General features: G+C 36.2%; 1 protein-coding gene across 2 annotated transcripts in view; it reads right to left on the bottom strand.

Annotated features, from left to right (window-relative positions):
- The window catches only part of UGGT2 (UDP-glucose glycoprotein glucosyltransferase 2), a 166921-nt gene that overhangs the window by 116214 nt on the left and 37776 nt on the right, over positions 1 to 12931 (bottom strand). For both annotated transcript variants that reach the window (XM_079778742.1, XM_079778741.1), the window contains exons 10-12: positions 12565 to 12625; positions 4475 to 4566; positions 1686 to 1836 (exon numbers count right to left, since the gene is read on the bottom strand). In XM_079778742.1, coding sequence (XP_079634868.1) covers positions 1686 to 1836; positions 4475 to 4566; positions 12565 to 12625 — 304 coding nt within the window. The remainder of the gene's footprint in view (positions 1 to 1685; positions 1837 to 4474; positions 4567 to 12564; positions 12626 to 12931) is intronic.

The following is a 12931-nucleotide window of genomic DNA, read 5'->3' as shown; positions in this document are numbered from 1 at the left end:
AACCATTGAAGGAATATTTATATTTACTGAGTACCTACCAATATCAGGGATATATTGGTGAGAGAAAAAAAATGGATAAAGTTCCTACCTTCATGAAGTTTAGATAGTCTAGAAAAAAACAAAGACATCAAAGAATCATAGGATAAATAAAAAATTATAACTGTGCTAAGTATACAGAGACTGTAGTTCTATAACATAATAATTATGTATATATATATATACACGAGAGAGAGAGAGAAAGAGAAAAAGAGAGAGAGAAATCAGTTAGCTGATTCAGCAGGCCTGGGTTGCTCACACCTTGCACATTCTCAAGAAAGGCCTGCTTTTGTGATAAAGGTTCTCTAGGTTGGCTTCTGGGAATTGAGCTCTTGGGATGTTCTACTGATAGAGTTTTCTGCATGCTTAGGGCCTTGCTGCATGCTTGATGTATCAACACCTACTTTTCCTTTGAGCTTCAACGGCTAAGATCAGTCACAAGCCATTCGATGCCTATGGTACTCCTTTTCAAAACTCTGAACTCCCAGACTCAAGTGAGCTTCCCTAGTAAGTAGCACTTTGCATGTATTGTCACACATTGAATTAACCTTTTGCACTCGGATGTTGAGATTAAAATTACTCTTTGAATGTATAATAATTTGAAATATAAAAAAATCCAAATAAATAAGTTTGTATGAAAAGAAACTCCAGTTTTTTATTCTACTGCCGCACTTTGTAAAATCTGGGGTATTTAAAAAATTAAATCCCAAGTAGAATAAAGGAATCGAGAAAAAAGCAAGCGAGTACAAAGGGTTAAGCATGTCCTGTACAACTACATGAGGAGCAGATTCCTGGAAACTTGCACCTGGTTTCCTCTGGACTCCACCCCATGTCCTCTCTCCCTCTGCTGATATTACTTTGTACTTTTTTGCTCTAATAAATCATAACCAAGAGTATAACAATTTCTAGGCTTTTTGAATACTTTTAGCAAATCACCAAACTTGATGGTACTCTCAGACTCCTTGGTATAACGTGTATATTAAAAAACTATCTAGGATAGTTAAGGAAAGCTTCTCTCAGGAAGTACTGCTTGGAGTTGAAGTCTAAAAAGAAGAGTTGGCTGGATAGAGAGGAAAACATGCTTTCCAAGCCTGATAGAAGAGATAGTGGTGAAAAGAATATTTCATAGTTTTAGAAATTAAAGGAAGTAGACCATTTATAGCCTCATAGGCCATACTAAGGACTTTCTTTATGCGTTAAGCAAAGGAGAGCGATGTGATCAGATTTCAAAAACTTCATCAGCTACGTACATTACACAGACCAGAATTTAAGAGCTCACTTAAAATTGTCTAGGTAAGATTTTCATTATATTAAGGTAGCAATCTTATGTTCCTCAGATGTTAACTGTTGCTATTGTTCATGTGGTAAATTTGTTGTTCTTGTTTGTTTTGTGTTTACCTTTAAAGCTGGAAAGGATACTGAACTAGTGAGCAGGTGCTCTTGTGAGGAAATGCAGAGAATATGGGGAAGGGGAAAGAAGATACGAGAGTGAGAGGGGATGAATCAGCATTTTTACTTCTTCTTCTGAGTTCTGCTATACAACCTCTTTCAAACAGCTTAAATTTATTCTGATGCCTGATAAGATTTGGCTTTATACTGAGTCTTAAATCTACTAAAAGTTTTAAAACAGGAATTACATGAGCACTTACCATTATTGAAGAATGCCTAATATCTAATACATAGTTATTGTCCCAAACATGTGAATTTAATTTTAAAAATTCACTCATATCTTCTCCGTTTATCCCAAGCTTGCGAAGGCCATTCATCATTTTTCCTTCTAGCTTCAGCATATCCAAAATCCTTCATATTTAAATAAAAGAGATAAGTTTTATTTTGATTTTCCAATATATAAAATAATCCTATCAAGTTTATAGCTTTCTCAAGCACTAGAAACAAGTTTCACCAGTATTTTTATTAATAGCAGGAATATGTATATTTAAACTCATTAACAAATAAGGCTAATAGTTCTAATTAGTTATCCAGATTAAAGTTATGTTGAGGGTTCCTGTTGTTATTTTTAGTGGTTAACAAAATCTTATTTAAAAGATAAGACAAGAAACAAGGTATGTTGATTATATTTTCCTTACCAAAGCAGCAAGAATATGCTCATTCCTGAGCAAGCCCACAATAAAGGGAAAAATATACTGTTACTCTTTTGACAAATCTACTACAAAAACAAAATCAAACATGACCTAAAATATAAAATTTTAGTATAGAAAAAAAATTGCTTTGATAATAACGTCTGGTCAAACCAATCAGGATCATAATAAAAATAGGGTATGTCAAGATTTGCTCTGTTATATAGTAAAACAGTTGCAGAGAGATGGTTCTACCATGCAGCAAATTTTAAAGCAAAAATAAAACTAAATTATAAAATAATTAGTATAGAGAAAGCACGAAAGTTCACATCTGTTTAGAATACATATTAAAATTCCTAATAACATATATCATTTGACAGCTCTTAAACATGATAGAAAGTATTATTGCTAAAAATAACATCAATAAATAACCATATTGACTTCTCCTTTCAGAAATGAATGGAATCAGAATAAAGCACTATATGAATTTTAGAATATAGTTTTCAGGGAGAACTATAGATATCCACATTTTAAAAAGTAGAGATCTAATATCTAAACTCCTAAAAAAGCTATTTTATAAGCTGTTTTAAAGCTGATCTGTATAACTTTAGCTCTGCATGTCTATCTCCTAGATAGTTCTGACCACTGCTTTACAAAGGAAACTTTTTACTCACAAAATAAAATCTATTAGGAGACAAGTGTGATCAAAAGAGCACTAGTTTGTATGTCACAAATTACCAATCTAAAAATAAGATTTAGTCTGGGCTGAAACACTACCTCATGTATGGCTTCTTGAAGTTCTTAAGTCTAAATTTCTCACTTATAAAATAAAAAAATTTGGATTGCATTGCCAATGTTCTCTCCATGTTAAAAATTTCATGATGCTTACTGATCAGATACTTTTTTACATAGTAGAATTTAAATGTTCACCATGGATTTTGTAGCTATCATCTTTGTTACCTCATCCAAGTTTCCAAGGAAAAGCATTAATAGAAAATTAGATAGTTACAAGGTACGCTGGAAAAGCATGCGATTTTGAATACTGCTACTATTTGCTAGCTGAGTCACTATCTTTGTATGAGATCTCTCTGAGTCTTCGTTTTCCCATCTATATAAAGATAATAGTCATAATCACTTTATAGAGTATTAGTATTACATTAATTTACTGCTGGGCATACTGTTGCCTTCAACAAGTATTTGTTTCCTCCTTGCTCTTCCTACATCATGAATTCTGTATATTGATAAAAAAAACCCCACACAGGTTCTTTAAATATGCTAGATTTACTTATCAGTAAAACTTCTAACTCTCTATTTCTAAATAATTTATCATGCTTCTCTTTTAAATACTTAGTGACTATCTTTAGATTTACTTAGCACCCTTCACTGGCTTCTCTGGCCCTTGAGATAGAAGGCCAAAATTTGAAATGTGGTTCCACATCTGATCTTTACCCACCTCAGTGAGTTCAGTTTCCTCCACCTCCTCCTCACTCCAGTCTGTCCATATTAGATTTTCCATTTTCTCAAATATACCATGTTTGCAGAATCTCTACTCCTCCATTTGCCCGATTCATCCTTTAAGTCTTAGCTTAAATATCACTTTCATGAAGAAATCTGATATCCACTGTCCAAATGTTCCATCAAGAACAAATTAAATCTCTGGAGTTATAAATCTCTCTGAATTTCACTTAGGCAAGACTTCTATCTTGTTCACCAAATATCAACCTGTTTCTATAGAAAAGTAGGCACTAAGATACTTACTGAGTTGAATTTTAATACTGAATTGATTTTATAATATTGAATCTTAATGTTGCTTGCATTAAAATACATATTTACTAAGAGGCCAAAAGAATTCTGAGCCAGATAACTTCATTAAGATACAGAAAAATTTACACAAATGGGGATATCAAGACACCTTTGTTCCTTCCTTCTTTTAGGATCAGAGGAAGAAGGGGTAGGCCATGGTGCATAGTATCAGTTCTCCACAAACCAAAAAGGCTATGAGAAACAGGAGGTAGGAAGGAAGTGCAAAGTAATTACTTACTCGCCGCCCCCCCCCTCTTTTTTTTTTTTTTAACCTAAGGGAAAAGATAGCACCTGAATTCTATAATTTCAAATTTCCTTCCTGACAGATACAAGTACAGTTTTCTCAACAATTGTCTACAAGTTCTCTCCCAGTTCTAACATTCTAAGACACTTAAGAGAGTATTCTACAAAAATAACAGGTGTTTTATCCAATCAAAAATATGTATTTGTTTGACCTTTAAAGTGATTATTTGAATTTTGACAAATACTACATTCAGGACAATATTTACCTTTATATAAACCATAGTTATCATTTGTATCTATAATTCAGTACTTACCTAAAGGGATCAAGAGCATCCATGTCAACACGAAGTCCATTTATATACAGATGAGCATCACCTGGCTGAATTTCAAATCTGTTATGAAGATCCTTGAAATAGAGCAAAATAATAAATAGCTAACCCAGTGACATAATAATATTCAGCTATGTCAGGAGTCTGCAAACAGATAGTAAATGTTTGACTTTGCAGGCCGTACCATCTCGGATGCAACCACTCAACTCTGTCCTTGTAGCACGAAAACAGCCAAAAAAAGGGCCATGACTATGTTCCAATAAAACTTTATTTATGACATGTCTTCCACAGCAATCTATAGATTCAATGCACTCCCCAATAAATACCAACGGCATATTTCACAGACCTTGAAAGAACTCTCCAAAAATTCATCTGGAATAAAAAAAGACCCCGAATAGCCACAGCAATCCTGAGAAAGAAGAATAAAGTAGGAGGGATCACAATACCAGATTTCAAGCTGTATTACAAAGCCACTATTCTCAAAACAGCCTGGTACTGGCACAAGAACAGACATATAGATCAATGGAACAGGATAGAGAATCCAGATATTGACCCAAACACTATGCTCAATTAATATTTGACAAAGGAGACATGAACATACAATGGAATAAAGACAGTCTCTTCAATAAATGGTGTTGGGAAAATTGGACAGATACATGCAAAAAAATGAAGCTAGATCACCAACTTACGCCAAACACAAAAATCAACTCAAAATGGATACAGGACTTAAACATAAGACGGGAAACCATAAAAATACTAGAGGAATCCACAGGCAGCAAAATCTCAGACATATGCCAAAAGAACTTCTTTACCGATACTGCCACTAGGGCAATGGAAGCTAAAGAGAAAATAAACAAATGGGACTACATCAAAATAAAAAACTTTTTTACAGCAAAAGAAACTATCAACAAAACAACAAGAAAGCCCACTGCATGGGAGAACATATTTGCAAATGGCATCACTGATAAAGGTTTAATCTCCAACATCTACAGGCAGCTTATACAACTTAATAAAAGGAAGATAAATGATCCAATAAAAAAATGGGCAACGGACCTAAATAGAATCTTTTTAAAAGAAGACAGAAGGCCAAGAGACACATGAAAACATGCTCACATCACTAATTATCCGAGAGATGCAAATCAAAACAACAATGCGGTACCATCTCACACCTGTCAGAATGGCTATCATCAACAAATCAACAAACAACAAGTGTTGGCGAGGATGCAGAGAAAAAGGAACCCTCGTGCACTGCTGGTGGGAATGCAGACTGGTGCAACCACTGTGGAGAACAGTATGGAGTTTCCTCCAAAAACTGAAAATGGAACTCCCATTTGACCCAGTAATTCCACTCCTAGGAATATATCCTAAGAAACTGGGAACACCAATAAGAAAGGATATATGCACCCCTATGTTCATAGCAGCACAATTTACAATAGCTAAGATCTGGAAACAGCCTAGGGGCCCATCAGCAGATGACTGGATCAGAAAACTATGGTACATCTACACAATGGAATATTATGCTGCCATAAAAAAGAAGGAATTCTTACCATTTGCAGCAACCTGGATGGAATTGGAGAACATTATGTTAAGTGAAATAAGCCAGTCAATGAAAGAAAAATACCACATGATCTCACTCATTTATGGATAATAAAGAACATTATAAACTTGAACAAAAAGATAGATACAGAGGCAGTAAAGCATCAAACAGTCTGTCAAATTACAGCAGGAAGGTTAGGGAGAGGTGGGGAAGATAAGAGATCAATCAAAGGACTTATATGCATGCATATAAGCATAACCAATGGACGCAAAACTCTGGGGGGTGAGGGCATATATGGGAGTGGGGTGGGGGGGGCAAATATCAGGGGGTGAAAAGAAAAGAAAAGAAAAGAAAAGAAAAGAAAACAACTTTATTTATAAAAACAGGTGGCAGGTTAGATTTGACTTACAGGTTGGTAGCAGTTTGCCCCCCTGATCTAGTAATGGGCATCTCATGACAGATTTGAGACACAGATACCTGAATATTTTGATTTTTCAGTATGTGATATTAAAGTTTTCATGATGCAATGATTCCTTGACTCCTACATTTTATCAGGTGTAGTGGTTGATAATGTGGATTTTTTTCAATAGATGGAGTTACACATATGTTGATATATATGCGATTTGATATGTATGCTATTTTGTTGTATTGACAACAAGCTTCAAAACTTCATATGTCAAATTTCCTGAAGGTGTTAACATCATAGATATTTTTTACACTTAAAAATGTCAAATTTTGTGCCAAAAAAAGAGCATCTGCGGAAAGTTTTAATTCATTATTTTGAAGAAAAGTGCTGCTGAAAGTTATCGTATACTTCAGGAAGCTTATGGTGATCATGCTCCATCTCAAGATACTTGTGAATGCTGGTTTAAACGCTTTAAAAGTGATGATTTCTATGTGAAAGACAAAGTATGTCCAGGTCAACCAAAAAAGTTTGAAACCAACAATTACAAGCATTATTGGATGAAGATGCATGTCAAACTCAAAAACAACTTGCAGAAAGGTTAAATGTTGCTCAGCAAACAATTTCTGATTTTTCACAAGCAATGGGAAAGATTTTAAAGGAAGGAAAATAGGTGTCACATCAACTGAATGAAAGACAAATGGAAAACCGAAAAGTCATCAGTAAAATGTTGTTTCAACAGCACAAAAGAAACTTTTTTTTGCATCAAATTGTGACTGATGATGAAAAGCAGATTTATTTTGAGAATCCCAAATGCACAAAATCATGGGTTGATCCAGGTCAACCACCAACATCGACTGCAAGGCCAAATCGCTTTGGAAAGAAGACAATGCTCTGCGTTTGGTGGGATTAGGAAGGTGTGGTGTATTATGAGCTTCTAAAACCAGGTGAAACCGTTAATACTGATCTCTACCAACAACAAATAATCAATTTGAACCATGCTTTGATTCTAAAACAACCAGAGTGGGTCAGAAGACACGGCAAAGTAGTTTTGCTTCATGATGACGCACTATCACACACTTCAAAACCAGTTAAAGACATGTTAAAAGGTCTTGCCTGGGAAGTATTAACCCACCCGCAGAATTCACCAGACCTTGCTCCTTCAGATTACCACTTGTTCCTATCAATGGCACATGCACTTTCTGAGAAGCACTTCAAAATGTACGAAGAAGTGGAAAATTGGGTCTCTGAATGGTTTGCCTCAAAACAAGGAAAGTTCTATTGGGACAGTATCCACAAATTACCTGAAAGATGGAGGAAATGTGTAGCTAGTGATGGACATTACTTTGAATAAAGCACTTTTGATGTTTCTCTTGAAATTATCGTGTTTTCTTTGATTACAAAATTCGCATTTTTAACCGGTACACCTGGTATATTGTGAGTGTGTATATGTGCGCTCACACACTTAAATTTGTTAGTTGGCACATTCCTATCCTATCTAATAAAAGAGTAATATGCAAACTGAACATCACTCTAACACACAAGATGGCTGGCCCCATGTGGACACAAGATGGCCACCACAAGATAGCCAGCAGGAGAGGGCAGTTGGGAGGGACCAGGCCTGCAAGGGAGGGCAGTTGTGGGCAATCAGGACAGAAGGGGAGGGAGGGACCAAGCCTGCAAGGGAGGGCAGTTGGGGGCGATCAAGCCTGCAGGGGAGGGCAGTTAGGAGTGTCCAGGCCAGCAGAGGAGGTAAGTTGGGGGTGACCTGGCCTGCAGGGAAGGGCAGTTGGGGGGGACCCAGACCTACAGGGGAGAGCAGTTGGGGGGGGGGGGAAGGGACCAGCCCTGCAGAGGACAGTTGCGGGGGACCAGGCCTGCAGGGGAGGGCAGTTAGTGGTGACCAGGCCTGCAGGGGAGGGCAGTTAGGGGCAATCAGGCTGGCAGAGGAGCAGTTTAGGCATCAATCTGGCTGGTAGGGGAGTGGTTAGGGGGTGATCAGACTGGCAGGCAGAAGTGGTTAGGGGCAATCAGGAAGGCAGGCAGGCGAGCAATTGGGAGCCAGCAGTCCTGGATTGTGAGAGGGATGTCCGACTGCCCGTTTAGGTCCGATCACTATAGGACCTAAACGGGCAGTCGGACATCCCTCGAGGGGTCCGAGATTGGAGAGGGTTCAGGCTGAGCTGAGGGACACACACCCCCATGCATACATTTTGTGCACCAGCCTCTAGTTCTTGAACATTCTAGGACTCAAAACTTAGGTGTATGTGTACCATAAATACTTGGAGATCACTTTAAATTCATAAAGGTTTCCATTAAAGCAGTGTTTCAATGTTCACTGTCTTTTCTTTTCATTCAATAAATATTTATCAAGGGCCTACTGCAGGCACTATGGTAATAATAAAAGTAAAAAAGGTATTGTCCTTCCCAGAACAGCATAGTTATTAAGATCACGGTGAGGTAGTCAGATCTATGTTAAGTCTTAGTCTTGCTACTTACTAGTGGTAAAATTTGTGCAAAGGTAATCAGTTTCCATACGTCTCATCTGTAAAATGGAGTATTTACATCTATCTCACTGGTTTGTTATAAAGTTTAAATGTAATCTATACCTGTGTCCAGTCACATGTACAGTCCTCACAAATAAGGCCTTTATTACTATTGTCATTGTAGGTAAATTGGTTTAGGAGAAAAAACAATTGTAAAACAGTGCATTTTAAAGAGATTGCATGATAAGTGACCTAATAGAAATTTGTATTCACTATTCTAGAAAGAAAGATAATGAAATTAACTTGAAGAGATTCAGAGAAGACTTGACAGAGGTAAATTTTTCTGTATGTTTATCACTCACCATGACAGGTGAGTTACACAGAGAGAAGAGAGGAGGAACTAGATTTGTAACAGGAGAGAAAATATTTCCACTGGATTTATGCAGAATGCTGCCAAGGGATTAAACCCTAACATGTGAAGGTTCATAGGTAAAATATTGATTTGTTTTAGCTCTGTCTTGAGCTCGCCAAGGACTTCATTTGGTTTAGGCAACTCAATTATAAATGGACAGTACACCAAGCACACAATCTACCCTACATTGCTAATTCCTTCAGGAATATTTAAGCCAAGCACAGTCCCTTGAACAAAGAAGATGCTCAAAAAGGGTAATAAATTGAAATTAATTGCTGAAATATTGTCAGTCTCTTGGAGACTGGTACAGACAAATCCTTTCTCCTTCCCTTCAGAGAGGTAATCTAAATCCTGGCAAATTACCCTGAGTGTATGATTTCAGGAAGCCTTTCTCAAATCAAGGGGTAAGAATTCAGTTTCCAGCAATATGATGAACCAGAGATCCCGAAATCCTCCTCCTAATAGGAAATATAAAAAATGCTAGATTAAAATACTAATAATGTCCTCTAAATGAATGGTTCAGCTTTTAAAAGTAAAAATTTCACCTATGAGCATAAAAGTTGTAGAAACACACGTTCAAGAATGTGAACAATTTTAGGTCCCTAAAGCTTGGGTTTCTAAAGTCTAGTCTCAGAAGGACAGGAAGCAAACCCTTGGGCTCACTGAGTGCAGAGTGTAGGGTTAGAAACAACCTTGTGCACACAAAAAAGTGCTACACTCACAGTGAAAAGGTGACCTAGAAAACAAAACGCCCTGCAGAAACAGCACAGAAACTTGGTGATCTCACCTTGGTTGCAAGGAAGAACAAGTCTTCCATAAGAATTCATTGCTTCTGGTTTACCTTCATATGGATTTGAGGCTAGATTTCTCACTATTTTAAGATCCAAAAAAATATACACAGAATTTTTATTTAATGTGGAATGAAGTTGAGAGTGCTCTTAGCCTTTGAGCAGAAACAAATATAAATTCCTATGGAAAAATATGGTATTGTAACATATCCCTTTAACAACCAATGGAGCTGGGCTATTACCTGAAGCTAAAAATTTCCAATTGTTTGGATATCAGATGACTGGTTGAGCTTTATAATGGTAAATTGGTTTATAAACAATTCTGGAGCACCCCACACAGAAACTATATGCATTCTAAATGTAAAATGTGAAGTCAAATCAGATATAAGTCTTAATATAGGAAGGTGGTGTTTTGTTTTTTTTTCAGGATATGAAAATAAAGATTCTCTAAAAGAATGTTTTACAGAGGAACTTTTGGAGAAGTTATTCCAATCAAGTGAATTTTTCTACAACTCTAAAATTCTTATACATTCTAAGTAATCAGTTGACATAATTAGAAGAGGTGTGAACTTCTTTTTGGATTAGGTATACTCCTTTATTTAGGTTCTGTATTTAAGTATCTCATCTGTTTTTTTTATGTTACTATGTAATTAAAACAATGTTTCATACTGCTGAAGCAAAATTAAAAAGTTACTAGAGTACCTGACCATATCCCCATTTTTTCCCTTCCTTCCAAATAAAAAATGTCATGGAACATAACAGCTCTTACAATAAATAAAACACACACACTGGATTAACATTTATTTTTAAATCACCAAAAGCTGAACTCTGTGCAAAATAACCAGAATCATTAACTTCATAGTGAAATTTGCTGTACTTTGGCGTTAATTCTGTTTTCTTCTGAATCAAACCAAACCAACAATCACTATACAACCTCAGCAGTCATAGTTCCTCAATAATCTTTGCATGAGTGCCAAGTCAAACTATATAAAAACCTATACACAAAGAAAAACAAACAAAAACCAAAACTATACACAAAGAATTCTTATGCTCATTTTAGGACCTTCGACCCTATTCTCCAGCCCCTACCCATGGCCCACAGGATTATCTGTTTTACTTCCCCCTCAAAGTTTTTTGTTCACCCTTTTCTGGTGTTCCTTTAAGCAAATAAGAATACATACAAATATATATCTTGTTTTCCCTGCTGTCTTCAACACACAAAAGATAGACTTACCAACAGACTTCACTATCAGACTTTGAATACTGTAAATCTGGTATCTCAGTATAACTCTGATCTGTATTTCTTATTATGAATGAAGATAGATAATGTTTTTCCATATTCAAAGACCACTATTATTTTTGTGTGTGTGTGAACTCTCTGGTTACATGTTTTGCAGCAGTTATATTTTACAGGAATTGTAGTGTTGCTGTATATGGATGAGATGTAACAGTGACATGCTTCCAGGGATGATGTGTATGGTTTCTAACACCCATGCCCAGTGAACTAAGCATCTACTTCTTTACATTGTAGTTGTCACCATCAGAACAGCTAACATTTATTGAGAGCTTACTCTGTCTCGGTGTGACAGGCACTGCTGGCTGGCTCATCTAGCACCATCCCTAACCCACTCCTCCTCTGCTTGCCTCAATTACTAGAAAAGTAAAAACTGACTCTTCTACCCTCCCTTGCAGTTAGGGAGAGCCACATTACAACATTTTGGCCAATGAGATGAAAGTCAAAATTGGCTTACATGCTCCAGGAAGGCTTTAGTGAGGATGCCTCCTCTGCTTAGAATTCATGTAAGAAGTCAGGAGCTGTGGCAGCAATTTTGCAACCAGAAAAGGGAAAAACTCTGCCTGTGGCCACATACTTTAAGACGTCTTTTATGGGAGAAGATTAAACTACTTTTTGGGGCCCTGTGCAGCTGGTATTGTATTACTTAAAACCAAACGAGTCTTATGTAATAAAACCAGACAATGTTCTAAGCACTTCACAAGTATTAACACAATTAGGATCAGTTGGGGTCTTAAGGTAATTTAAGAAACCATTTGGAAGAATCTTACCAAATTACCAATCATGTCCTACACACTATAGGATCACAGCAATGTTCCAGTGGTCTAAACCTGACTTGCTCCTCAAAGTTTTAAACAAAAACTAATTATGAGAAACAATAATTAACTCATATTCTTTATCCTATTAAGAAAACCACACTACATCAGCAAAAGATTTGGAGTATAGGGTGAATAAGCAGGTAAGTAGAATATATGTCAGGAACTACCGGCAAGAATTACAGACTGTAGTAGACAGTACAAAAATGGAAAAACTTGAACTGTCTTAATAATCAAAAAGTACAAATGAGCATTTACTTTTTTGTATGAAAACTGAAGATCCGAAGTCTGAAACAATGATATGACTATAGTAAACTTAAAAAAAAAAAGGAATTCAAACCTGTTGATTTTTCTGTATTTCCTTCTTCATATGTTGATTTATAGAAATTCTGGTCAGAGATCTGGGAAAATAAATAATGTTATAACTCATTTCTCCTTAAATGTTTAGGCCTAATCTATAATTCAAGGTAATATAATACTTTGTGTAAGAAACTAACAACTCCGAAGGCTTCATGACATCTCTATATAGCCTATTAACAAGTGGTACAATGGCTTTCATTTGACAAGGGTATGTGATTCAGATGGAACAGAGACTGTCAAAAGTTCATGTGTACTAATTGAATGCATTAGGTATTGTCAGACTTGCTTAATTCTAGATAGTTATTTTTCAAAAATACTTGATAAAAAATGCAATTTTGTGTTGTCTT

Source organism: Cnephaeus nilssonii, assembly GCF_951640355.1.
Source record: "Cnephaeus nilssonii genome assembly, chromosome: 8".
Lineage (NCBI taxonomy): Eukaryota > Metazoa > Chordata > Mammalia > Chiroptera > Vespertilionidae > Cnephaeus > Cnephaeus nilssonii.
Note: the sequence above shows the minus strand (reverse complement) of the source record. Positions and strands in the feature narration are given on the sequence as shown.